The sequence below is a fragment of the Denticeps clupeoides genome, chromosome 5 (genome assembly GCF_900700375.1).
Source record: "Denticeps clupeoides chromosome 5, fDenClu1.1, whole genome shotgun sequence".
NCBI classification, from domain to species: domain Eukaryota; kingdom Metazoa; phylum Chordata; class Actinopteri; order Clupeiformes; family Denticipitidae; genus Denticeps; species Denticeps clupeoides.
In genome coordinates, this window is record NC_041711.1 from 2,917,756 (window position 1) to 2,945,684 (window position 27,929).

General features: G+C 47.1%; 3 protein-coding genes across 4 annotated transcripts; 1 reads left to right on the forward strand and 2 right to left on the reverse strand.

Annotated features, from left to right (window-relative positions):
• The first annotated feature begins 1,777 nt into the window (after positions 1-1,777).
• glipr2l (GLI pathogenesis-related 2, like) lies at positions 1,778-4,168 on the forward strand. Its single transcript, XM_028981068.1, has 5 exons — positions 1,778-1,995; positions 2,645-2,753; positions 2,851-2,954; positions 3,228-3,305; positions 3,752-4,168. Exons 1-5 carry the CDS (start codon positions 1,983-1,985, stop codon positions 3,910-3,912), a joined length of 465 nt encoding a protein of 154 aa, XP_028836901.1. The 5' UTR covers positions 1,778-1,982; the 3' UTR covers positions 3,913-4,168.
• A 141-nt stretch (positions 4,169-4,309) lies between these two features.
• Positions 4,310-15,420, reverse strand: nacad (NAC alpha domain containing). Its single transcript, XM_028981536.1, has 9 exons — positions 15,157-15,420; positions 6,505-11,295; positions 6,217-6,420; positions 5,828-5,913; positions 5,360-5,443; positions 5,117-5,263; positions 4,764-4,895; positions 4,566-4,688; positions 4,310-4,421 (listed from the first exon to the last, which is right to left on the reverse strand). The coding sequence occupies exons 1-9, from the start codon at positions 15,221-15,223 to the stop codon at positions 4,407-4,409; spliced, it is 5,649 nt and encodes a 1,882-aa protein (XP_028837369.1). The 5' UTR covers positions 15,224-15,420; the 3' UTR covers positions 4,310-4,406.
• Positions 15,421-20,871: 5,451 nt separating this feature from the next.
• On the reverse strand, positions 20,872-27,840 carry tbrg4 (transforming growth factor beta regulator 4). 2 transcript variants are annotated; one of them, XM_028980837.1, is made up of 11 exons: positions 27,773-27,840; positions 26,512-26,948; positions 25,497-25,835; positions 25,245-25,419; positions 24,681-24,838; positions 23,632-23,742; positions 23,416-23,560; positions 22,636-22,869; positions 22,383-22,494; positions 22,187-22,301; positions 20,872-21,386 (listed from the first exon to the last, which is right to left on the reverse strand). In XM_028980837.1, the coding sequence occupies exons 2-11, from the start codon at positions 26,908-26,910 to the stop codon at positions 21,285-21,287; spliced, it is 1,890 nt and encodes a 629-aa protein (XP_028836670.1). In that variant the 5' UTR covers positions 26,911-26,948; positions 27,773-27,840; the 3' UTR covers positions 20,872-21,284. The 2 variants fall into 2 exon arrangements, with proteins under 2 accessions (XP_028836670.1, XP_028836669.1); XM_028980836.1 differs by having other exon boundaries at positions 22,636-22,872.
• Positions 27,841-27,929: the final 89 nt, after the last annotated feature.

A 27,929-nucleotide genomic window follows, 5' to 3' on the forward strand; every position in this document is an offset into this window, starting at 1 on the left:
AAACTAAACCTTTTCCATACGTGTTTTTTCTACTTCTTCCTTCAAACATGCAAACGTGAAAGGGGAGGAGGGGAAGCAGAATTGGGTTTTTGGGGTTCTGTTTATGTTCCCGTGTAAAGTACAATGCACAAAAAATCTCGTATTAATAAAATGTAAATATTTCTTGAGGGCACACTTGTGTGACCAGAATACCTGAACGTAATATTTTGTATATGGCACATATACATCGTCAGGGCAAGTTCTGCCCCCCAAACTACTCGCATTCTAATCCAACATTACACTAACCTACATCACACAAAAGCACACCTCCTCAAAACTGTCAGACATGGTTTAAGCCTGAAAGTGACACAAGTGACAGCATTAATTTAGCGTGCCGTCAATGACACGTGAATGTAATGGTCTGTGTCCGCTGAAGGTAAAGACGGCTTTATCTGACGGGGTTCTCTCTGGTGGCCTGATGAAAGCGTTTTTTTAAAGCTTGTATAGAGAGGGTTGTGTCATAAAATGATAAGTTTCATTTCTAATGGTTACTGCTTTTTAAAAACAACTTTTTTATTCTTTTTTTCTTACAGGCATTTATTTTCCACGTCATTGCATGAGATAAATTTAATTTTGCCAAAACTCACAGACTGAAGAAGTCTGGCAGCGCCCTTTGGCAGGTTCCACCCTCAACTTTGTGGAGCTGATGAGGAAAGGAGCGAGTGAGTGTGACAGAGAGATAGCAGTATCTCTGAGGACTTGTCTCAACCCGCCTCTTACACAGACAGGCAGAACGTTGCATATTTCTCTAAAATAATGACAACATGTCCATTTTAGTATCAGATAGTAATTGACAGGATTGTAAAGTAACATTCTCGTTTTAAAATTAACATGACATACAGTTGGAGTTCTCTGGAGTCAGATAAATGGGAAGAAAAATAGGAAGGAAATTCATAAATCAATAAAAAACTTAATGAAATGAAATAATGTTGAAACCAATCAGGGCTTCTGTGGAGCGAGCTCACTGGAACTGTCTTAATAATCAAGTTAGAACTTGGTTAAATTAGGCATCGCGTTGTTCATGTTTGCAGCTGATTATCTTTAAAAAACCCTAATTATAATGATAATATTAAACCCCAAAGTCTGCTCATGGTTGTTCATTGTGAAATGAAGCGCTAATTGTCGATCAGTTGGTGCTGAAGGCAATGAAGGATTATTTTGATTATTTCAGGTTCTGGGCTGGATTTTGGACTGGACCATCGTGGGTCAGTGAGGGCATCTGATTTTAGAGGGCAGGCCGGACTCCCACAGACACAATTCACACGTTAAAATGATGCATGATGTGCATAAAAGACACACATTTAAAGTAATCAGTGTGACGTTACATCTCAACGAAACAAAGCTTGAAAGCCAATATGAAGTTCAACAGCGCCACCTAGTGTCAAGCAGCAAAAAGGCCCAACCATGCTCAGGGACACAATGGTTGTAAGTGGGATTTGAACCTGGGACTTTGTGCGCTTCTGGTTCATAGGTGAATGTGGCAACTATCACCCCAGCCATATTTCAGAAGAGGGGAAAATCTTGTTTTTTTCCCAGCTTGAAATGGTGTGTAGGGAACAGAAGTCTCTCTCTCTCTCTCTCTCTCTCTCTCTCTCTCTTCCTCTCTCTCTCTGCCCTCTGGTGTAAAACAGAAATCCAAGCCCCATAGAAGGCCATGTGGCTCATGCTGATGATGTCATCAGCTGGGGCAGCCCATTACTTCACAGAGAGAGAGAGAGAGAGAGAGAGAAAGAGAGAAAGAGAGAGTAGCTGGGAGGGTGTGTTTGTGATAGGGAGAGCCAGAAGGAAGATCAAGCATGTGCGTGTCAGGCGACTAAGAAAGAAAGAAAGAAAGAAAGAAATTAAAATCAAGTCTGCATGAAGATCCGTCTCACAGTTATAACTACAGAGAAGAAGAGAAGGAGAGGATTTGAATCTTCAGCAGAAGGAAGGTTCTGTCCATCATGGGGAAATCAGGTAGGAGACCTTGCTGAGATGTTGACCTGCTAGACCTAGTTCCCTGACGTCTGACCGTCTCGTAACTTCTCAGCCCACTTTTCAGAGTAAATCCATGTGGATTAGTGTGGTAGTGGCCTAGTGGGTAACACACTCGGCTGTGAACCAGAAGACCCAGGTTCGAACCACACTTACTACCATTGTGTCCCTGAGCAGGACGCTTAACCCCGAGTGTGTCCAGGGGGGGACAGTTGCTCTGGATAAGGGCGTCTGGTAAATGCTGTAAATGTAAATGTAATTTACTGACAGGCGATTACTGTGAACACGTTTTATTTCTTCTCGTGCGAAGTCACCATCTCGCTCCCTTTGTCCCTGTGTTTCATGGTGTCCGGGTCCGTGACTGGTGTGAGGTTTCCTGTGTGAAGGGAAGCGTTGTGTGTGAGTGAGAATAGACCCAGTGTCTGGTAGGTCCTCAGTGTGTGTCACCCTGGGTGACAGCGTGTGTCACCCTGTTTTTATAACGTTCCATATCAGCCTCTGAAACATTTAAACAGCCACACACACACACAGAGGTCCGGATTTGGCGTCATCGGGGAATTTCTGGGAACCCTCGCGACCGGTCACGGATCTCTGATGTGTAACCGCGCCCCCTCTTCTCCCCCACCGACAGCTTCGAAGCAGTTCTCTGCAGAGGTGCTGCAAATCCACAACGAGTACAGGAGGAAGCACCAGGCCCCGCCCCTCAAGCTCAGCAAGAAGCTCTGCAGCCAGGCCACCAGGTCAGCCCGCTTGACCTCGGTCCCGTTGGCTTCTGATGCGGTTCGGAAAACTTCAGATTAACACTGTGTGTGTGTGTGTGTGTGTGTGTGTGTGCAGGTATGCGGAGAGTCTGGCCAGCACTCGGATTCTGAAGCACAGTGTTGAGTCCAGCAGAGGTTCGTGTGGAGAGAATCTGGCGTGGGCTTCATACGACCAATCAGGTACGAAGACAAACTGTCCAGCTGGATCCCATTTCCCTCTCTCTCCGTATCTCTCTCTCTCCCTCTCCCTGTGTGTGTGTGTGTGTGTGTGTTGTAGATGATTAAGGTTAAAAGAATGCCTACAGACGCCAGACTTCTTCCATTTGCGGTGCTGAGAAGATCCGTAGCAGGTTTCACTCCTGACAGCCGATGGTGGAACTTCTGAGTAGAACAGGAACATGAATACTACAGCAACACAGTTGATGTGTCATGGCGTGTTTGTGTGTGTTGCAGGAAAAGATGTTTGCGATCGCTGGTATAATGAGGTGAATCAGTACAACTTTAATCGCCCCGGATTCACCTCTGGCACGGGTGAGTATGTGATCTCACACACACGCAGGGACCAAAGGTGACACACTCTTCCGGAACATTCCAGGCTTAGGTTAATGGAGATGGGTGTATGTGCGAGGGGTCAGATTTCCTGGTCTCCAGGCTGGAGGCTTTTTTCATCCCCCCATCACTCACGGATCCTGTCGTCTAAATATTTAGTTTATATGATAAGTTTACACTGAAGTTCAGCAGAGTTTAAATAAAACTCACACACACACACACACACACACACACACACACACACACACACACACAGAACGTTCCAATTTGAGTCCCTCTTCTGTGATGTCCAATAATAATTTTCATAAAGCTGATTTCTCACACGATACATGCGAGACCGACTGACTGAACATTCGTGAATTCTCCATTTCCGCAACAGCGAGGTCACATTGTTTTTCACTCATCTCTGCTTCCCGCTCATCGTCCAGGTCACTTCACCGCGATGGTGTGGAAGAGCTGCAAGAAACTCGGCGTGGGAAAGGCCACGGCCTCCGATGGCTCCACATTCGTGGTGGCACGATACACGCCCGCGGGGAACATCACCAATCAGGGACACTTCGAGGCCAACGTGCTGCCGGCCAAGAGCTGATCCAGGGTCAGCCGAAAGGGACAAAGACTTGATCTGATCTGAGACCTGTATTCACACAGCACTCACACCCTCAGTGTTAAAGCCATGTTTGCCTCAGATCTCCAAGTTATGACAGACCTCATGGCCGGATATTGTTTCCTTTAACAAAACAGTATTGTGTACAGATTAGCAATTATGACTGATTACTGGGTGCGGCTGTGGTAATTTATGCATTTTAGAATTTTAATAAAGTAATGGCAGTTTTTTTTTCTACCCAGACATTTGTTTATTCTAATTATGTTTGATCAGAAAATCTGAGTCAAAGGTTGATTCCCTGACTGAGTACAGCAGGGTGGGCCACAGTAGATCATTTCTAAAGCGAGTATCAGAGTAAATTGGTCTCTTCAGGACACACAGGTCAGTGTTTATAACTCTTTATTTAGCAGGGACCGGTGGCGGGGAGCACTGTAGCAGCGGGCAGCGGGTGGGGCTGTCGAGGGTTTGGCTCAAGCAGGTCACATGGTCAGCTCCTAACCAGAGAGAGAGAGAGAGAGGGGTGCAGAGGAGTTAATGGCGGGTGCCAACTAGAGAAGAATTCACGCTTAAATATATATTTATCGTTTTGTTTAGCCGGTCGACATGGAAACGAATGAAACGTTGGCCGCTGGCCTCACCATGATGGCGTTGACAATGTCGTTCTTGTTGTGGCGCAGCGCGCGAACGGCTTTGGCCCGAGACACGTTGGCCTGTGCCATGACCAGCTCTACGTCTCGGTGCTCCAGTCCCGCCTCGTCCACCTGAACGTCAGAAGAAGCCATTTAGCGTCGCGATGATGACATGAATGGTTGCTGGGCCGACGAAGGCTCACTCACCTCCTCCTCCTCCTCGCTCTCCTCTTTAATGGTGAGGCTGGGAGTGATGTCAGGGATGAGCGGAGAAGGTTCCAGCGGGACTTTAAACTTCTCCGCTGCTGCCTTGTGGACTTGCTGAGACAAGTCCTCAATCTGGCAGACAGAGAGGAGTACAAAGTATGTTGAAACAACAGAAAAGGCCCTTCACACCCAGACCTACATCAAATCTTAATTTATACATTTTAATTTGCATGAATATATTTGAAATACATACAGTTTACTTGTGTGGCAGTTGGACTGTTAAAAAAACTTAAATTATTCCTGTTGCAATATTCCCACATGGAAAAAAAAGCATTAAAATAAGAAAAAATGACCTTGGCTTCTCCAAAGACAATGTAGATGTCGGAGGCAGGACTCTTGAACACGTCGGGCCTGGAGATGACGAACAGAATGTTCTTTGACTTTCTGATGGTTATCCGTGTCACACCGTGAATCTGCTTCAGCCCTAACTTAGACATAGCCTGAAGGAACACACACGCAGACAGACGATCTTCCTTTACCACCACGTTAGCACCGCTACGTATTTGCCACCTTCTGTCTGAAGGTTGACGTCTGACCTTGCGCGCCTTCTTCTCGCTCCGGCTCTGCTTGGCCTTATTCAGACACTCGTCCGCAGGAGATCTCGCCGGAGACAGCTGGGACTGACAGAAGGAGAGAGCAGGAAGCTCGTCACAATTTGTGTCATCTTCAAAGACTTTTGTAAAGAGTAGCTCAAGCTAAACAAATGGAGGTATGAATATACAGTAAATAAGAAATGATTTATTAAAAGCTCTCATTTAGTAGAGATCTACAGCACAGAACGTGTGCTGAGGATAAATGAGGGAAAGCCATCTGCTGTTGTCTGCTGAATAAACTAACCAGGACTGGACTCGGGACACCTTAGAGACAAGCAGCATGATGGACAAGTATGATGACCATGTTCTTGGTCAACATCGCTCACCCTGGCCAACTCTTTCAGCAAAAGGCCAAATCAAATCAAAGACTTTGTGGCTAATGGCCATGGAGTGCATGAGCAAGCGGCTCACCTGTGGTTCACAGGGTCTTAACAGTGGCTCTGGTTCTTCCAGCCCTGGAAGTGATGTTTCACTGTCTGATTCATTACATGAACCCACTGAGGAAAGGAAAAAAGATGGATTATGACGTTGTACAACATTTTAAAGCTAACAGGATCTAAACTAAATCTAATAATGATATACAATTAACCGATTGTGACTTATGCATGCTTCTCTCCATTTGCTTTTCAACACTTATAAAGGGCTAAAAAAATTACAATCCCACAATGCCACATTTCATCATCCTCGCAAATGAAAACCTCACATTAAATCTTGTCCTAAAGGGAGATGCATTGCATTATTGCTTTCTTAATGAGCGTTTTTGAATAACTAGATTGATAAATTGATCTTTTTTGTCATACTGTTGTTCTTGATATCCACTTCCTCAGCCATTTTCTGTCTGAAATTGATTGGGCATTGGGCCAGTCCATCTGTGTATCGCCCAGCGGGTGCCTCCCTCTCGCTGTTCAGGTTTGGGCTCTTTATTCTGTGTCCCATGACTCTAGGTAGGTTCTCCACATGACGAGGAGACTCAATGCAGAAGTCTTGAATCTTCAGATCTGCTTCTGAAGAGGAAGGATTCAGTGTTAAGGCAAATACATCTTCTTTTATCATACAGCAAAACTAGCCAACTGCATTCACAGGTTCACCTTTGAGATGGTTCTCTGCAAAGGGTGCAGCAGCAGGCTCTGGAGGTCCATGTGCTTGTTTGAGGGCATCCTTGACGGGTTGAGACACAGGTTCCTGGCTCAGCAGCATCATGCTGGATGGCTGAAGAAGCATGTGGGTTTGGGATCGAAGGAGGGCGGCTTCTGAAAAACAGGCTGGGGATGTTGGGTGATCCGGCTGAAATTCCTGCACAGGGGTGGGAAGATCTGTGTCTGGGTCAACAGAGGAGGAAGATGGGGAGGTAGAAGAAGGAGGGGCTACAGAGGGAGGACCAGGAGAGCCAGTGGAAGCCAAGTAGGAAGAGAGGTGGAGCTGCTGATGCGATTCACTCCTTTGAGATTGACTGCCATTTAAATCATTATCATTTATATCTTTTGTGCATCCAGTCACATTCATTCTTTCTAAGGCGTGGCTATCCAGAACTTCCTGTTTTATGGTTTTGATCTGCCCGTCCTCAGGCGAGGAAGATACGTTTAGACTTTGAGCTTGAGGCATGAGTTTGCACCGCATAGGAAGGTGAGGCACTGGACAGACCCCAGCATTTCTTCTCTGTGAAGTGTCTTCTGATCTGCCTTCAGGTGTTGTCAAAGTCTCAGCGACTTTGTTCATCTCAGCGTCTCCTTTGTCCTCTATTGCTGTGACCTCTGCTGATGGCCCATCTGTTTGGCTCTTGGCAGAAACTCCAGGTACAATTGGTGCACCGCCATGACCTGATTTTGCCATTTTGCCAAGTGGACTTTGTTTGCAATTCTCCACTTCCCTTCCCCTCTCTGTCTGAGAGACGACAGCTTGTTGCATAACCGTGTCTGGATTCTGACCAGCAGTCAGTAAAAGTGTATCTTCTCCCTCCTCCTCACAGTCCCCTGAGATTCGTGCGTTGCCCTTCTTGTCCCACCTATTCAAGGCAACACTGCTCTTTGGTTCACTGATTTGTCTGTCTGCCATCTCACATCCCATACCTTGACCTTGACCCCTGCTGGCCTCAGGCTTAATTACTGCAAGCTTTAGCTCTACTGGAGTGTCTTGGATCGTTGCACTTAATGTGCCTTTGTTCACTGGCTGGAGGATATTTGCTGATAATTCCACTGATTTGACGTTACGTGATCTCTTTCTGGAGTTAAAAGTCCCGAAGGAACCACCCTTTAATGTGAGCAAGGTTTCATTTGCAGGTACACAAAACTGACCGCTGGAATTGCTATCATGTTTAGAAATAGTGGGAATTTTATCCGTGAAAGAAACTACCCTGCTTGGTTCATCTGAGGAATCTCTACAAGGAAGCTGATTGGATGATTCTTTGTTGAGTTCCTGGACAGAAATCTGGCTCTCTGAATTCTTGGGGGGCACTGCCTCTTTAGCGGGTAAATTTGGTACTGTTGGCTCAAAGGCTGATATGTTAAAAATGCACTCCTGAGGAATGTTCAGCTCTCTGCTCAGCTCATTCTTCTTTATATCTTCGGAGGGAATGTTAAAAGCCAGGCATTTTGGTGTTGCACCAGAAATATGTGAAGTGTCCTGTCTCTCAGGACCACTGGATACATTTTCCTGGTCCATTCCGGGTTGATAAATCCTGGCTGAATCCGTTTCTTGATTTTGAATATTGTTGCCATCGTCTTGTGGGAAACGCAAGCTTCCGTCCTCGCCACCTCCGGCTTCTGAGAGGTCTTCAATGGACTTCCAACTGGACAAATTAGACTCTAGGATACCGATGTCAATGTCGACCATTTTGTCTGGCAAGTCGGAGAGACTGTTAATTTTCTCTCCATCCCCAGGGCCATCACCTCCATGAGTAATGTTCGGGGTTATAGGCACGCTGCTGCTGTGCAGAGACCCTGCCATTTTACACATGAAGAAACTTTCGGCATCAAAGTCACAGCATTCTTCGCTCAAGGCCAGCGATTCTCCCGGAACCCTCCTGAAAGCTTCCTCCTGGCTGATGCTGGCCTCGGAGTTCCCCTTCTTTGGTGAGATTTCCAGTATGCTGTAAGTGGAGCAGTACATGTTGAGAGGACCCTGGTGGAAGTCGTCGGTGCTCCGCTGATTTTCTGACAGGTTATCTTGGTCCAGTGAACGTTCCGCAGGGGAGACGTCAGCCGGAGTGAGGTTGTCCGGGACATCGGATGAGAGCTCAGGATAGGCACAGACTGGGATGTTGCTGGGACTGCAGTCCTCTTTGGGGTATGACAATAAAGGCACCCCCTTGTTGAGATCATTGGTGGCTGTGCAATCCAGTCTTAAAGATGTTTCTACAGAGTCCACGTTATTGCCATTTTTCTGATCCAGTTCCACGCTGTTCTCTGGGTTTGGCTCGTCTCCCACGCTAACTGCAGTAGCTCCCAGGATGCTGGGATCAAGCGGGCTGGCGACGTCGATACCTGGCCCTGCCATTTCTGCAGGAAGAGTGTTTTCAACCGTGGCAAGATTTGATGACGGCAACACATCTGTCTGATGTTGCAGGCAGCTTCCTTTTCCTGCCTCCGTAAGGGACTCTTCATTTGAAGCGCTCAGTTTATTCTTGGAAGGGACTGGAATCTCTTTTGGCGTCTCAGCTAATGCTTCTTTTTCTGTGGGCCGAAACTCTAGTTCTTTTTGTCCCCCCGAGTTCGGTTTGCTAATGACCGTTGCGTCCTGACTCGGCTCTGAAAGTGGCGGTGCTGAGGACTCCGAGGAAATCTCCATTTCACTCTCACTTCCAGAAGATTCTGGCGGTGCATGGGCCAGGACCTGCTCAGAATCTTCTGGTCCAGGGAAACTTTGGGCGAGCTCAGCATGACGCTCTGTACTGTACAACTGTTCATCCTCATCACCGTTATATGAGACTGAGTCCACAGACTCTTCCGTGTCATCCTGGTATGCAAATGACTCGTCCACACCTTCGTTGATGGAATTTTCAGAGAGTGAGTTCAAGAAGGAAGCTGATGTGTCCTCCTCATTTGGATCCTCCAACACTTTTGCTTCCTCTGCATGTGCCATTGCCACTGCTTCTTCTTCCACATCCTCATCTTGCTTCTCTACTTCATCATCTTCATCATCATAATCATCATCAACGTCTCCTTCCTCCTCCCCTGCAGCATATGCTGCCCCCTCATTTTCTGGCTCATCCTCTGTAGGGAAAAGGGTTATTTCCATGGAATCAGCCTGGAAGATCAGACTGGCGCTGAATGGAAGCATAGAGGCAGGGATCATCATATCTCCACCTGGCCCATCATCCCTGGATGATCCATGAAAAAGAAGAGCAGATGAGCCCATCTCTCCATATAAGCTGTTGTCATTGTCAGAGACTTCTGAGGAACATGTGGCAGGAGTCAAACTGCCGGTATCCACAGCAGTAGAAGCATCAGTGGCCAGCGGGTGCTCAAAGCCGAATGAAGAAATTATGCCAGGACTGAAGTCTTCCTCCGGCCCGAGAGGACCATCTGGCCTTGCAAAGTACTCTGCGACAAAAGCATTGAGGTCCAGACGTTGGCTTGGATCATCACCCACCTCCATATAAGCCTGGGCAATTTCACCCCTGCCCTGGCTCCCTGTAGACACGAGTGCTTCTTCTGATTCTTCTTCCTGTGAGCCTGTGGTCCTTTGATTGTTCTTGTGATGTGATAACGCATCTTCATTGACCCATGGAGGATGGCAACTAGCTCTCCTCATCTGATCATCTTCTTCATCCTCTTGATCATCAAAAAGCATGGTATCCCTGAACCTTACATCCAAATCAGACTTATACAGACAGGCCTCTCTTTCGGGATCCCCAAGTTCATCTCCAATCTCTGACAGAGAACCCACATAGCAAGCTGGTGCCTCCTGTAGCTCAGCCTCCCCCATTAGGTTTGGGGAGCAGGAGTGGGAGGTGCTGGATGTGTAGGAGGTCCAGCTGCCACCTTCTGCTGTAACGTAGGATCCTGAAGGGGATGTGGGAGGAGAGCAAAGGTCCGACTCATCAGTAGGAGAACCTGGTCCAGGGCTGTGGGGCCCTAGGTGATACTGGCTCTTAAGGTGTGAACAGTAGGCCATTTTAATGGGTGTGGACGGAGCTGTGTAGTAACGATCAGGGTCTAGACCAGGGAGCATGCCCACCCGCTGTGGGTCTACCACATAGGACGGCTCAGAAAATGACAACGAAGGCATTTCACCCTGAGAAAAAGACAGAGACAGGGCTTCTACCTGCTCATTGTTCAGAGTGCTGTTGTCTGCCAATTCTACAAAACCAGCCCCTTTGGCCTCCAAGACTGGGCACTCCAACAGGGTCTCCTCCTCCAATTCTGAAGTAAGACATGTTTCATGGCCCTGAGATGAGCCCAGCTGTCCAGTGTCCAGTCCACCCTTTGCTTGCACCGCGTCTGAATGAAATGTTGAAAGTGGCCTGGGCTCCACAGTTGCTGGATCCAATGCATGCGCCCTGCGTTGTTTCTCTGTGTTCCTCAGAAGAGCCTCCTGCCCCATCACCACCCGAGTGTCCATGCTGTCAGGCTCATGATAGTCACTCTCCACCTCTGCTGCTGTCAGCACTTTTATTCTTTCCATCTTCACAGGGCCACGTCGGCAGGGCCCTTTGCCAAAATGGCCTGTTAGACGGCCCACCGTTCCAGGGCGTCCGTCCGAACTTGCCCCTTCGGGCTGTGGACGGCAAGCTGTTGTGTTGGGTTTGGCCATAACGAGCCTGGGCCCAAATGGAGAAATGCTTTGTGGCGAGGACAGCTGTGGAGGGGTACTGGGAGAAGGAATGGACCCACAGTCGCTAGGTGTGGAGGCAGAAGAACTGGAAGGATGTCTGGTCATGTCTGAAAGAGAGAGGGAGAAAAAAAGATATGAGCTTGTTGTCTTGCCACAGTATTTCCTAGATTTCTTTTCTTTTCTTTTTTGCTATCTAGGATAGCAATCTAGGATGATAATATGGCCAACCAATCGAACAATAGTCAGTCAGTATAATACTATACCTAAATTCTTATTTTTTAGTAGGGAGCGATGAAGAGGAGAGATGCCATGTGTTTCTGTTCATTTCAAGGCCATTGAATCTGTTGCATTTTCAATGCTGCAAGACATGCTTATGTAAACCTTATAATGTCACCCAAATGTCACTATTAAATATTCAGTCTGGTTAGATTCTGACAAACTTCACACCGGCAATTATTTCAAGAAAACTAGGTCTGTGTATTTTGCACAGTAGCTTATTATTGTGCTTAATAAATAAATGCAACTTACATCATCCATGAAAAAAGATACTGTTGTCTGCAATGCAGCTTTAGCTCTTCTTAATCCTAAACTAATAGAGTGAAGGCTTAATGCTATCTTAATTAGCATCTTCATGACGGACTGCTTTCATTTCTGTAATGTGGGTTGTCTCTGTGTGTGAGACAGAAAGGTTTTTTTGTGTGTCGTGGGGTGAAGATTGCGTCTGAGAGGTAATTGGATGTCTCTGAGAACTGAGAGCCTGATCAGCTGCCAGATGAAACTCAGACTGACAGGGGCAGCGCACATTCAGCAGAAAAGGGATCACACACGTATATCCTGCAAACAAAGGGGGGGACAAACACAGACTCGTACGATCACGGAACCAAATGATGAGTGTGTATACTGTCCATACTGTGTAATAACGGAACACAGTGGAACGTTCTGGATCATGGCTGCGCTGCAGGGACATGACCTCGCAGCCTGTCCCAAACTCCAGCTTTCAGCCATTTCTCCTCCGAGCTGAGTCCCTGCTGCGCTGTCAGATGTGTTCATAGAGGAGCTCCTGCACTTCAGCACTCTGCTGGGTTTTTTTTTTTACGTTGACCCAGAACCTGAGTCTAATATTGTCCTGGAACAGTGAGGACACTGTGGATTTATTTTTTCTTCTTCAGGAAGAGCAAGCTCCCACTGTAGCGACATTGGCCATTTTGTAACCTGTGCCTGTTCACACTGTGCATCACCCCACAGACATTACATAACCAACTCCAGCCTCGAGGTCAAGCTCCCTGCACGCTTATTTGTGGCAGTGAGCAAAAGACAAGAAGGGGCAGAGGATGCTACTGTACGCACACTGTACAACCAGACTTACTGTCAAGCTACACAGATCCCCGACACCACGGACACACACACACGATGCATCACAACGATGACCTCATTCTGCATGCTGATTGGCTGTGAAGGCTTGGTGGTGGGGGCACACCCCCATCCCTTTGTCCTTCCTCAGGCTCCAGTGCGCGTCATCCTTCCTGTCCTTCATCTTTTCCTCTCCTCTGCCTCGTGGCTCATCTTTTATTGATTTGTGTGTCACGTCGTCAAATTTTGCTCTCCATATTTCTGTGCTGTGTGTGCATGTGTGTGTCCATTGTTGTGCTGAGTCACGATGCACATGTTGATGATATCGCTCCAACCTCCTGCGCTAGGAAGCCAGTGTGTGTGTGCGAGTATGTGAAGAAAGAACCTTTGTTCATCAGAAATGAAACACAAAGACATTGTGATCAGATCAGAGCTGTGTTTGTGTATCATGTCTATGGGTTGTGTGTCTTGGGGTGTTAAATGCCCTCATTTCCCTTCATGACACACTCATGAATTGTCTGCATTCTTCTGTCACTGATGTGAGATGATGATGGCAAACCTGAAATTCATTTAATCTATTTTATATGTGTATGGTGTGGAAAAAAAGAAGACTTTGTTTATGGTTGGGATTTGTGCACCAGGATTTCCAAAGCCGGCAGCATGGTGATACTCAAGGTTACCATTACGAGTGCACCTTGCACTTAACGCCGTCAGTAGCACTTGTTAATCTCACAGTGTGAGATTACCTCACAGTGTTAATGAGTGGAGAGAGATGGAACATCTCACTCCCAGCGCGTGGTCAGGACCCTTCCACATCGTTTATTGACGCACGAGGGCCCTCGTCAGGGTCGTCAATTGATTCCAACGTGTCGCTCCGCCCACTTCACTTCAACATTCACCCGACCCGAGTGAGGCCGCGTTGAAATATAATGTAATGAGTGAATAAGCACTCAATATTGACACATTTGTACTGCTAATATGTTTGTTTGTTGCAAGAACCTAAATGAACAGAAAAGAGCCTATATTTCTTCTGAAGAGATCGTCCTAAACATCTTTCGGGAAAGCTGAAACTTGATCCATTAAGTAACTGACAGCATTGGATGGCAGAGAGCTGCCTGGATGAGGCCAGGACATGAGTGGGTGGTCCTGACATCTACACCGTCTCCTAGACCAGCCCGCCATAAACAGCCAAGCTACACTACTGTTCAGCATCGCCTTGTGGGCAATACACTGAAGATGTTTCATGTAGCAGCGTGATACATACGAAAAGGAGATAAATATGACATCTACCTGGAACCAAAAGCTAGTACCATTCAGTGAGAAAATGATCTCCAAAAGCCAGGAACTATAATGCATTGTGTAAGAGTTAGATTTGCAGACGCAATACCAAGACAATAAGAGTAAAAATACATGTATATACAAATAATGCTGATAACCTAGAGCACCGAAGACTGCATGATGTCTAACATCTCTCTAATTCTGACATTTTCAGATGTAGTCCACCAAATGGTAATATAGAATCATCAACCATAATCCAAAAATGAAGACAAGTTACACTGTCAGGAGACACACTGCAATGCAGGCAACTCGTACACACCCTGAAGCATACAATTCTGCTCTATATTCATGACACTTCTTTAGTGAGTTCGCATGTTACCGTTAACAACGTCCATTTCCTTTTAGACCCCACATAACCGCCTGACCCAGAGTTGCCTTTCTGATTCAGCGTTTGCTCTGTGACTGGTGCGAATGGAGGAGAATTATGGGAATGGAGAAGGGCAACGGGGCCCAACGATCAAATGAATTTCCTCACATCCTGCATCATGTAGAAATGATGTAGGCATGGAATAAAACTATTTTGAAAAAAAAATTCAGACATAATCCCAGAAAATGTCTTCGGGTTCATGCTAATTTTGCAGAATTTTCACAAGCTACATGGCCTCCCCTACACATAACGTTTAGAGGCACTTCACAGAACGTCTAGCTTTGGGAAACCAGTGAATTTTTTTTACCGACAGCTCGGGAAGAGCGTCCGCTTTGAGAAAACCATGAGCGTGAGCGAAGATCACAAGCGGCGTAATTAGCTTTCAGCGCTAATCCCGGGAGGTGAGTCTGGGAAAACGACTATTAGCATGTTACGCTAACCAGAGGCCAAAATACTGAGGAGAGCTGATTACCCCACTAAAGATAGGTACACACGCGCCATGTGCTCTGTTCTTCACCTCCGTCCATGCTTCTCAGGGGAATAAAAGGTCAGCATTGTGCTCGGCCCAGTTTAAAGTTTATTCCGCGCAGTGTGCAGCCAAACAGAATCGGACGCCGACTGGGTGTTGTAATTGCACTCCGGCACACGTGAGACACCCATGTCCTCTCTCCCATGGCGGGGTCCTGACAGCGATGCTGTGTCATGCTCCTGTTCGTCCAGGGAGGCGGGGGAGTGTGTGTGTGTGTGTGTGTGTGTGTGTGTGTGTGAGGGTGCAACCTCAGCTCAGAACACACCTCTTTCGGGGAGATGCTGCAAGGTGCGGCCTGACATCAGCGTTGAGTTCATGCGTCAAACACACACGCGCTCAAAACACACACACGAAGGCGTCCTGCTTGTATGTCTCTGCTCCTACCTGGTCCCGGTAAACCGGTGTCGGCGTCCGCATGTGTGCCGTCTCTGTGTGCCGTCTCTCCAGGCATGGCTGCTGAACGACGCAGGAGGAGGACGAGGAGGACAAGGAGGAGGAGAGAAAGTGCTACAGTCCGTCGGCGTCACCGTGCGCAGCTCAGCACGGCTCCGCTCGCCGCGAGTGTGTGTGTGTGTGTGTGCGTCTGCAGTATTCTCTCTGGTTACAGGGACCATCTCTCCATCCCTGACTCCCCCCTCCCTCGCTCTTTTGTCTTCCCAGCCTCCCTCTCCTCCTCCTCCCTCTCCTCCTCCCTCCGTCCCTCCTCGCAGATCATGAGTGGATGCCTGCGATGATGTCAGCACAATTCTGCTGTATCTCGGCAGCGAGACCCCCGCCGCTGCTGCGGAGAACGAGGGAGGCGAAGAAATGTCCCCATGTTGTGTCCTCATTCCTCGTTCAAACTGCAAAAGATGTTCATTGGGTTACCGAGGACCGTATTTTGTGGTAGGGTCAGGTTTTGCTCATTCCTCTCTCTGGACATTACCTTTCTGTCCCAGGGACATTAATCAGGATCCCGAGGGCATTACGGGGACACTGGGGGAGCATTTTCTAAACCTTCTGGGGACGTTGGGGTTAACGATAGAAGAACTATTTCTACTGCTAATAATAATTATGGTTGATGTGGGGTTTTTTTTGGTGTTAGCAACTTTACACAAATCAACTATGCACAACAACATTAAAGTCTTGGAATGCCTGTCATTGAAAAGTCCTCACACAAGGCATTCTGGGTAGTGAAATCCTCTCAACATTCGCAGGACCTAAAATTGGCTGTTCTGTACAAGTGTCCGGAGATCTATATGAGAAGCAATTGGAAACATTCTCTGAATGTCATTCAGCATGTCAAACAAGGACCAATGATGTGGACATTGCGGACATCCAGGTAACCCGTTGTGACCAATTTGGGGTAAAACCAGGAGTCACCTCAAAAACCGGCACTTACATGAGCCCTCAGTGAATCAGGTCTCCAACGTATTGGGGTAAACATTTGGTGGACGGTCACTGTTTGCTGGGTAGTTATAAGCTAGTTATAAATGATTTGCTACATGGTTAATACAGTGACCGCAATCGCGGAGCGTGTGCTCGTGCTGAAATACTGAATAAAACATGCAAACTTGTGATAACTTAAATAATAATTTGCAGCTCTGATGACATGGGATCCAGACAACACGCTGCTCCTTTAACTCATCCGCCAGCCAGTTAAAGCCGCAGTGAGTGGGAATTTAATCTGATTACATCAGACTGGCTGGGCTTTCGTGGTCTTAACACACTGCGTGTGTGTGCGCGGAGGGAAAGCGTCTCCCCGAACACAGCCCGGCACCGAGTGAGAGCAGAACGGCACTGCAGAGGCTCGCAACGAGAACCAAGGCAAGGTTGCCCTGGCAACAGCTCCGGGGAACAAAGAGAAGCAGAGATCAGGTTCACGGGGGGCTTCCAGTCCAGGCAACTCTCAGGGTCTTTCCTCTCACCCGGGTCTTTAACTTTCTGTTTCCGTTTCCAGTAAGCGTTGGACTCTTGTTTCGGATTGTTGGAATACACACATACACACACACACACCCACACAATTACTGCAGAAACTCATAATGCCCCTGATCAACATGTGAATTCAAAAACCAATCAATGTGACTGGCAAGGCATTGGTAATGTTGGTCAATTTTAGTTTAAAACATTTTAAGGGGCTGATTTTAAAACCTGTATTCAATATTAATCTTTACTTATTATTCACTTATCATTTCCGGGATTGTTCTGCATGAAGCTCTGCACCATTAAAGAGAGACGGAGCTGATGCATTATTTACTAAATCAATCAGAACCCCAACGTTGCTCTCTGGTGAATCCTCTGCTGCACTAGATTTAATTTTCTCTTTTTAGATTTTCTTCGTCTATGTGCATTGTGTCCAGGACACATGTGTATGAAAATCGCATCCTTTATATGGACACTGGATTCTGTGATTAACTTTTAAATGTGTGAGCAACAAAACCTGCTTCTGTGCAGGGCGCAGAAAAATCACAAGGCTGACAGTGAAATATCAGTTGGTTCGTTTCACATAGTTGTGCATCCTGGTATTTTTGGTGCATCTTAGAAAAATGGACCTTAAGTGCATTAATGTAATTAAATGCGCACACAAATTATTGGTTCAAGCAAGGAAATGGTACACTTCTGCTGTAGCTCCCATTGTTTTAACCAGTAATGCTTTAAGAGGTAACCCCTTTTATCAGACGTAAACTCATAGTACTTCCACTTTCATTGCATTCTCACAAGAACCTGTTACCGATTGCATTTACATTTACATTTACGGTATTTACCAGACGCCCTTATCCAGAGCGACTTACAATCAGTAGTTACAGGGACACTCGGGGTTAAGTGTCTTGCTCAGGGACACAATGGTAGTAAGTGGGATTTGAACCTGGGTCTTCTGGTTCATAGGCAAGTGTGTTATTTCAAACGGTGAATTTGATTTTGTAATGAGGTTAGTTTGCAGATTAAGTAATGGAAAATCCGGGTTTAGAGTGCATGGACAGTATTTATGCAGTATGCTGGGCTGTGCAGGGGAGTTACACAACGCGGTTATAGGCTTGGTCATCTGGGGCCACTGCAGCTGGGGGGCCAAACAAGCCCACCAGCACCCCCATCTCCCTCAGGAATCCCATTAGCTGACACACATGCTGACCAGGGAACATGAGCTGCTGCTGCCTCGGTAAAAGGTGGACGATGGCAGATGACTCATGGAGGACAGAACATATTTAAAAATTAGGGCCGTCAGCCGACTGCAAATTAATTCGTGAATTAATCACACAATGAATGAATAGTGATTCAGACTAAATAGACTAAAGCATGCTATAATGCATATTTGAAACTATCACAGAGACAAGTGTGGGACAAGTGAGGCTCAGGCAGAGATGTCTTGATCCGGTCCGGCAGGGGTTACTCCGGATCCGGAGTTCGGACCGGAGTTTCATGTTAGTCCTGTGTAATGTTCCCTGATTGTTATCACCTGTGTATTATTGTATAAAACTATCCTGATCGTGTCTGTTCGCCATCAGGTCATTGTCTGGTGATGTTTCCCTTGTTCTGTGACGTTCTGTGTATGCGTCCTCCTTCCTTGCCATGTCCAGCCAACGTGACGGTTGTATTGGCACCAGGGAGAAACAATCGAATGCCGTGGTGTTCCATGCATTAATATATATATATTTTAATTTTTTTTCTATTGAATCACAGTGATTAACCTATTCATTTCCAGCTGAAGATATAACCCCAAACAGAGCATGCTGAGCCCACTGCTGTTCACCTTGTACACCTCGGACTGCGGGCCTACCCACATCAGCAACAAAAAAGACAAGTTTGTTGATGATACACTGATCTCCGGTGGGAATGAGTCTGCCTACAGGGATGAGGTTGAAAATATCCTGGCTTTGAACACTGATAAAATGAAAGAGATCATCCTGGACTTCAGAATGCACAGGGTAGATCCACCTCCACTTTATAGTAACCTGTTCCTCCCTGGGGCCCTTGTTTGAATGGACAGACTCAAAATTAAGCAGAATATCTCTGCAACTGCATGGTCTATTAGTGTGAGTGTGTATGTATATATACAGTACAGGCCAAAGGTTTGGACACACCTTCTCATTCAATGTGTTTTCTTTATTTTCATGACCATTTACATCGGAGATTCTCATCAAAACTAGGAATGAACACACGTGGTTTTTAGTCTTGTTTTTCCTTGAGTGCAAAAAGAGTCAAGTGTGTGTGTGTTGGGGGGTATCAACTGTAGGGCCTGTCAAAGCCCATTGTAACATACTGTGTGCGATTTTGGGCTATATAAGTTGTTATAGTTATTAACTACGTCAGGTTGAGAAGCGAGAACCAAAGAAACTGGACAAAACAAGGTTATAAGTGTGTATGTGTGTGTGTGTGTGTCATTTTGGAGATGACAAGACATGAACGCAGAGAACCTGTAGGCTTGTGTTGGGCTGCCCATTTTGGCTGGTGTTTACCGGTCAAGAAAAATTTCAAATGCAAAGGAGGTGTTGATAACCTTGAGAAAGTAGGTGCCATTTTTGTTATTGTCTCAATGATGAACATGTAAAATAAAGCATAAAAATTAAATCAGTGTGTCATGAACATTTTTTGTGTTTAGGCTTGTCTCTGTGTCTCTGGCACTCTTCCACAACCTGGTTGACGCTTCCCCTTACAATGCATACGTTCTGTAGACATCCATCGAACCATCCTGGCAGCAGCAGAAACCATAGGGGTAGAGGTGGGAGAAATGCTGGTGACTCCACACACCCTGGCCCTCATCCACTGCAGACGTGCTGCAAGGTGCTGCTGCAGTTCTCTCTCTAATCAGTAGGAGGCAGTGTGACTGTTGCATCAAATGCAGCCTCTGCGCCACATGAGCTGGACCTTCACCTCCAGACACATACGCTCTCTGTTTCTCTGTCTCTTTGTTTAACATATTTTAAATCACAAAAAAATAATAAGCATTTAGTGTAGGGGTGGGACGATACAGGTAACTCACGATTCAATTCTGTGGCGATATATGGTGCACGGTATTGATAATATCACGATTCGCGATATCGACGATATTCAATATATTGAAAGAAATTTCATCAATGATATATTACTATATGTGGCTGAAAATGAAAAATAAGGATTTTTTTTGTTAAGTACATAACTCCACATGTGTTCATTCATAGTTTTGATGCCTTCAGTGAGAATCTACCAATGTAAATGGTCACGAAAATAAAGGCATTTTCATGGTCATGAAAATTTGGCCTGTACTGTATACTGGTAGGCACTTTTATTGGGCGAAAGATGCGGTGATTTGCCTCGTCTGCAATTCTCCATCAGTGCTTTGTGATAGTAAAATGTTTTTCAGTTGACAACTTTCGTTTCGTTTGGTACAAAGTAGCGTAACAGGAAGTGTGAGAGTAACAGACAATTCGCCGGCCCTGACATCAATCTTCTGATGTTCTGCACTATGCGACTGGCCAGTAAATTTCTGTCGTGTGGTCCCCAGTGACTATACGCCTGGCCGCAGCAGCCACTGTAAGGAAACAATGGTTTACTCCCACGTTTTCAAGTGTTCTGCATGATCATTGGTGAAACACGTCTGCATGTTCGGTAACGCGGAAGTGAAACTGATTACGCTTGAGTGATGCAAACCGAAGCAAGTGCTGCGATAGGTCCAAATTGCAAAAAAAAGTTGCAGTAATTCAACAAAAGTGCAAAACACAAAAATTCACGCTGATTGATTCATTTGCAACAGTTAACGCAAATTCAGCCAATCATTAACATCGTAAACTCCAGGAGGGACTGATTTAATGTTTACAAAAAGAATTTTGGTAACCTCAACGCAGATGCACTTCTGGGTTCTCCCCCCCTGTGATCTCTGGCGCCCGCCTCAGATTGGGACAGGCCATCACTGTCAACGCTGACTGCACAATAATAATTAAAGCCACTCCTCCATCACTCGCCGAGCACCTGCAGTCCCTCCCTACCTGCCCAGCACCCAGGACAAGGCCCGAGTGACAGATTCTGCCGATGCCAGGAAGAGAGGGAGTTTTTAATACCTTTAGTCCATGCAGAATAGAGCAAAACCTGAATTTACTTGTCATACAGGTTTCTTTGTAAGGCGCAAGCACAGGATGTGACACAAGGTGGTTTTAAATATGTTTTAATCTGCATCTTGGGCTTCACTTGCTCAGGTCTCAAGGGGAGCCATTCGCTCCATCTGGAAGGCTCTTTCAGCACCTTCTCTCAGAAGGTCCATACAGCAGTCTCCTTGGCAACAGGGAACCCCCGGAATTAATAGACATGTTGTCTAGCCAGATGCACTATTCTGCGATTGGACTCAGTTTAGCGTTTCTGGAGTGCTCTCCCAGAATGACAGTCTTGTTCTGTAGCGTAAGGTACGGCCTGCTGGTTCCGGAACCAGTGGGTTTCATATAAGCTCGGTGTGACTGTGAAAGTGAAACCAAGCTGTGCCAGTTTGCTTTGTAAATCTTGGGCTTTCCAGATTTTTAGAGAAGATTATTGGTGGATTATTTCCAGACGATATCCAGCTGGGAGCCTCACTTGGCCATTTCCTCAGCCACCGCTTTCCCAATCTTATCCTTAAGATATGCCACTCTCTGCCAATCCGATTTGAGCTCCAGCCACTCATAGTAAGGGACCTGTAGGGTAACAAAGAAAATGTTATTCCTGAAGATAATCGTTTTTTTCCTCCCCAAATGATTTTACCTTATTCTCCGCCCTGTTTTCGGATATAGCAGGACGATGACAGACCGTAAGAAGTCTGGCTTACATACAGCAGATGAGTTCATTCCTGTACAGCTGCTATATTTTATGAGCTACAGCGCCGAGAAAATAGGTGGGGGGGGGGGGGGGGGGGGGGGGGGGGACTACAGTCTCAGCATTACCTGTGGGCAGGAAAGCGGTAATAATGAGTCAAACTAAAGCCCAACAGTACCTTGGCCCTTTTTTTTTTACATTTTTAAAAAAAAAATTTGTGGTCCACAACAAATTAGCGTGTCTACACCAGGTTTATGATTACTGATCATAAACAGCACTGCAAACCACGCTACAGGACATCAGCTAAGCGGCGGAGAACCATGTCATATCGCAATAATCAATGATAGAATGGGGTTCTAGCGGTTAAGGAAGCGGCCCCATAAGCAGAAGTTTGCCGGTTCGAATCCCGAACCACTGAGGTGCCACTTATCAAAGTACCTTCCCAACACACTGCTCCCCGGGCGCCTGTCATGGCTGCCCACTGCTCACCAAGGGTGATGGTTAAAAGCAGAGGACACATTTCACCATGTCACAGTGTGCTGTGCTGCAGTGTTTCACAATGACAATCACTTCACTTTAACTCCAAGCACATCAGAGAGCAGGAGCCATGTCTCACTCGTTTATGCTGGTCTGCTTCATTTCCACCTGAGCCATTCAAAAGCCTCTCTCTCTGACCTCTTACCTCCACCAGTAGGAAACCGGCCAGCTGGAGGTGACGTTTCTGCATGGCATAGCGACCCTGCAGGTCTTTACTCCTGCTGCAGAAATGAGGAAACTCCCACGCTACAAATGCCATCCTATAAATGAGCACACACACAAAACAAAACGGTAAAATAAGTGTGTGTGTGTGTGTGTGTGTTACAACGCTTGCATTTTACCTTCTTGCTCCCTCAGGTAAGTGATCAGATCCTCCATCTCCAGGTAAATGTGGGGCTGTCAGTGTCTCCAGACTCAGTGGTTTATTCTCTGAATCTAACACGAGCTCACCATCTGTTCCCACACACACACACACACACACACACACACACACACACACACACACACACACACAGACACACACGATATGATCTGTGTCAACCAGGATGTATCATATCAGAGAGAACATGTTCACTTCCGTCCACCATTCCTGACCTAAAGTCCAGCCGTACACAGTGGAGACGGAGGTGTGGAGGGCTCCGGCCCGACCATCTGTTAGACTCATCAAGGCCGTGTGCAGCTGCGTCTGCAGCTGGGTGGGAGGGGCCGCCGGGGGCGTGGCCAGAGAGACAGGGGGCGGGAGAGAGAGTCCGGAGCCACCCAACGCGCCCTCAGCTGAGATCTGACAAAGCTTCAGACAGTAGCTCTCCGCCCGTGACGCGCTGCCCTCTGCTGGGAGAAAGTGACACAGGACCCGGTTATGATGCTGCCACCTACGGGCCGAAGGTCAGAGCTCCAGGAATCAAAAAAAGCCTCCTTACTTGGCAGTTCTCACTGAGGTCTTTTTCTCTAAAAAAGGGTGTTCATTTTCTAAAAAACCTGCGACCACCTGAGTGGAGGTGGTCCACTCAGAGACGGTTTTAAACCCCCTCCACACCTATAAGTGGCGCTGTAACTCCCCGTCACCTTCTCCTCCGCAATGAGTTAAACTCGTCGCTGTTCCATGGCCTCGTCTTTTCATTAAGAGGATTTCTTGTAGCTGCCGCAGCACAACCGTGAATGTGGTCTTTTGTATGAAATGGGCTAAGAGGTTGGTCCAAGTTTTCTCAAAAAAGACGCTTTGCCGGATATATACGGAAAAGAGAAATTCACTCTGGAACCTGTTTTAGAAAGTAACCGTTCTGTGTCCCCCGCGCAGAACGGATGTGAAAGTGGACGTCTGTGAAGGTGGATGTCTATTGCCAACATTCTCCACACTCGTGCACACACTCCTACCTGACAGTTTGGCGTGGTAAGCGGGTTGTGCGAGTGCGGCGATGTACTCTGGTTTGGCCTGCTGTAGCACACATAGGGACCACACCAGGTCCACCTGCAGGAAAAGCTCCAGGCCGCGCCACGAGTTGTCCAGGGCCAAGTGAACCTGTTCACACACACGCGCGTCCATCGTTAATACAGCAAAGCGAGGATCCAAAATTTCCCACAAAGCCTCACCTTCTTGAAGAACTCGTCCCCTTTACTGGGCTGGAAGTTGAGCTTGGCCAGGGACATCAGCAGGTTAGACAGCTGGAGAGTCCCGTAGCGCTGAGCGTGAGCGATGTAGTGCTGAGACAGAGACGGAGGAGAAGATGATCAGCTTTATTGATACAGCACCTTCCATAGAAAAGGTGCACCGTGTTTATATAATAAAACATAATACCAAGTCAAAATCTGATTCAGGACTGTGCGGTATAGACGGTATGCAATATAAATTTTGGCCAATGGGAGAGATTTTGTTTATACCGGCCTACCGCAGAAATGTCCGCTTCTCGTGGAAATGACAGTCGCATCACCTGCGTGAAACCACGCCTACTTCCAGCACGAAGCTTTAAGTTTGGGCAAGAGCCCAGAGCACACGGCAGGGTTTCCGCGGATCTTTAAAAAGTCAGAATTTGGAAATTGCAAATGCCATGGAAATAACCAGGGGCGGTCCTAGCCTGTTTCGTGTCTTGTGCAAAAAAAAAAAAAAAAAAAAAAAAAAAAAAAAAAAAAAAGTCTTTATGGTTTTAAAAAAATCACAAAACAAAATCTTGGAATCCTGGAGGGACGGCATGATAAAATATGAACAAGCACGGTGTTATTTGAATATTTTTGGACTAATTTTTAACTCTACGGCTGAATATATACAATTTTTGGATTTTCTGTAATCACTCGTATCATACAAATATCTAGTATTCCACTGGTCTTACGGGTGTCCCAGAAAGTCCACCTTCAGTAGAATTGGCCGTATATCGTTTTATCTGGTATACGGTTAAGCTATCTCTTGATGTATCTGTAAAAAGACTTCCTGCTGCAGTGATTTTGCTATGGACACCCATAGCAAACAGTTTATATACCAATTATATACCACAATATATACAGTCTACAATCTATGGTTTAACTTATATCACAATATGAATTTAATGGCATATTGCACCACCCTAATCTGAACAATAAATACAAAAAAATTCATGACTTTAGCCATGTTAAAAAAACGTTAAAGCGCATTTTAAATCAGACTTTACCTCCGTAAAGCCCTCAAACAGAGGCAGGTGGAGCCACTTCAGAAAGGCGAAGGACTTGGCGCAGCGAGTGACGTCAGTGGGACTCAAGTCTGGTAACCGTGGCAACAGCTCTGCTGCAATTCGCTGGAAAACCTGCGTCTGGTGGAAGTTCAGCTTACCTGACAAGAAAACGTAAGTCGTTATTTCACACAGGCTGAGGCGTTCAGCATGGATAGCGTGAATAAAACAGGTTTGTTTTTTTTGCTTCCGCGGGTGGATATCTGACAGAACCCATGACGCTTGTTTATATGATCAAATAGTTCATTTTATCAATTTTACAGTTTTAGTACTATTTACTGTTTTGAAAAAGTCTCAATTTGTGTGCCGTGGATCCTTCAGAGAACTCTGAAATGACTGAAATGTGACACAGGTGGCTTGACAGGGTGGTCCCAATTCAGAGGTGCCTTCAGAGGCTCATAACCCACGCCCATCACGGTCTGACCCGTCCCATAATTCCCCAAAGTGAATACAGTGTGTGTGTGTGTGTGTGTGTGTGTGTGTGTGTGGAGAAGTGTGTGAACCCACCATAAGCGAAGGCGATGTCCAGCAGCAGTGGTGTATGCAGCTCTTTGGTGGGTCTCTGATGTAGGTGGTAGGAAAGCGCCCTCAACAGGGGCACAGCCCTCCGACCCTGCGCTGCCAACGCGAGTGCCACCCTGCGGATATCCTCACCTGAAAACCGCTCGGCAAGTTCCAGCGCCTAAAACGCACACGCAATAAAATTTTGAAAATAAATGTCCGGTTTTACGCACAATGGATGAAAATGACGCATCTCACCTTGTCCTCCAGCTTCTCCATCAGAGCAGGCGAGAGGTGAGCAGCCTGACCCATCAGCACCCCCACCGTCCGTGGGTCGCTGAGCTCCGCCCACCGCAGGTCCAGCTGCTTCAGCAGCTCATTCGTCAGCGGCAGCCCACCCCCCTGCAACGGCTGACCTCGGCTCCGCCCAACAACGGCCCACTCCAGCAGGAAGGCCAGCTGCCGGTAGGAGAGGCGGCGCACGCGCCACAGCACCTCCGTCTGGAGAGAGCGAAGCGTTGCGGAGTCGGCCTGAGCGCCGAGCGCGGACAGAGATCGCAGGACACTGACCAGAGTCCCATTCCACACGGTCGAAACCTACACACACACACACACACACACACACACACAGGGCGTGGATGACATGCTTATGTTGGATCCAAAACAAAGATGGAGACGCTGCAAGTAGCAGCGATCGTTAGTCATGGACGTTCATCACCGTAGAAACAGGTCATTAAATCAATTAGCTGGCATCCCAGAAAGACGGAAATAACTGCTGACATGATATTCACTTCTACTTCCTGAAACGTTCTACAAGCTATTCCAATTATTTCAGGTCTTGTGTCCATGCGAGTAGCTTTCTATGGTCAGGGAGTAACATTTTTTCTGCCTAAAGCCAGAAACGCGTATCTGTACCCAGTCGCGTTGTTAACGTTTGTGTGGATATCAGTATTGCGCGATTTAATCTGTAGTGCGTACACCTTACCACCGGGGGTCAGTGTCAAGGTCGCACAGCGAATGAATGAATACTGGAATCTTAAAATGTTCATGTGATTACAGATCCCTAGAAAATTATGCAGGTATTGCATCCACATCCGTTACGGCAATTTTGGAGTATGTGCACGAAAACGCAGGAAACGGACCGCGGCTGTACATTAACAGAAAGTATGTTTTGGCTTTTAGGCGTCCAGTTTGTGGTTCGGATTTGTAGGGTCCCCCTGGTCCATTTTGCCTGGGACCCCGAGGCTCCCGTGAGCATGCGTGTGGTTTTTACCTGAGAGCCCACGGTGTCGAGGAGATCGGCACACCTGGGGTCCTGCAGGAGCTCCTGGCGCCCCACTCCGCCCTTTTCCACGGCCAGTCGGCTGAGCTGGATCAGACACGCCGCCGCCTGATTGGCTGAGCCGCCATTCTCCGTCCACAGCTGCAGCACCTCCTCCGGAGACGTCGCGCGGCCCAGCAGGTCGTCCAGGTGCGTGCGCTTGAACGCGGTGCCGCTTTCCTCGTGCCTAGCCAGGCCGCTCCTGTCACATAGAGCCCTCGCGGCAGGCCGCACCTGAGCGCGGGGCCACGGCGGCTCCACCGGCCGCACCGGGGAGCCCTGGAGGCGGGCAGCTCGCCGGGGGCAGCGAGGGAGTAGACGGGCCCAGCGGCTCAACAGCCTGGCTGTCATTGTCACTGTCTCGGAAAACTACCGGAGCCACATCACCTCTACAGGAAGAAGAAAAACGGCTGAGAAAACGAACATGCACTCTCTCTCTCATCCAGACATCGAATATAAACACACATGCAAGGGACACTCCCACCTCTGCAAATGACACATTTCTGTCATTCACCAGACAACAGGGACAGTCCCCTTGGTGACACAGTGGCAGTAAGTGGGGCTTGAACCTTCTACTTTATAGGCAGGTGTGTTACCCACTAGGCCACTACCACCCCATACACACAGGGAAAGCCATAAGGCTGGTAGTAGCCTAGTGGGTAACACACTCGCCAATGAACCAGAAGACACAGGTTCAAATCCCGCTTACTTCCATTGTGTCCCTGAGCAAGACACTTAACCCTGAGTTGCTCCAGGGGGGACTGTCCCTGTAACTACTGATTGTAAGTCGCTCTGGATTAGGGAGTCTGATAAATGCTGTAAATATAAATGTAAAACAAGAAGTACCCGGAAATGACATCGTGCGGCGAGCAGAGGTGGCTTCATTAATTATGCCAAACGCATTAAACAGATATTAGATAAAAGCCTTATTACTCTGGAATGGTATTAATATGTGATATGACCAAACATGATTTTTTTTTGCTTTTATATTTTTCACAGCTGTACACAGCTGCAGGCGACGCGGAACGTGGATCTTTTATCGAATATTCGCTGCACGGCGTGGAAGGAGAGGGGAGGTGACCTTGCCGGTCGCAAGCCGCGGCTCTCGGCAAAAATGACCGACCTCGAAACATTTCTCGTCCTCATTTCCACCTTGTACAATGTCGCAATGTCATAAGAGCAACACGCTGCAACGACAAGATCGCGAACGTACCTCATGTACCAGGAAGAAGTCGGAATCGTCGCGACGTTCGCATGGAGGAGCCGGTTGTCGTCGCAGGAAAATGTCGTCACGTATTTTTGGATCACGTGACTCCACAATGCGGTTCCGATTGGCTCGTGTATTCTGCTGCTGCTGTGGACGGAACAGA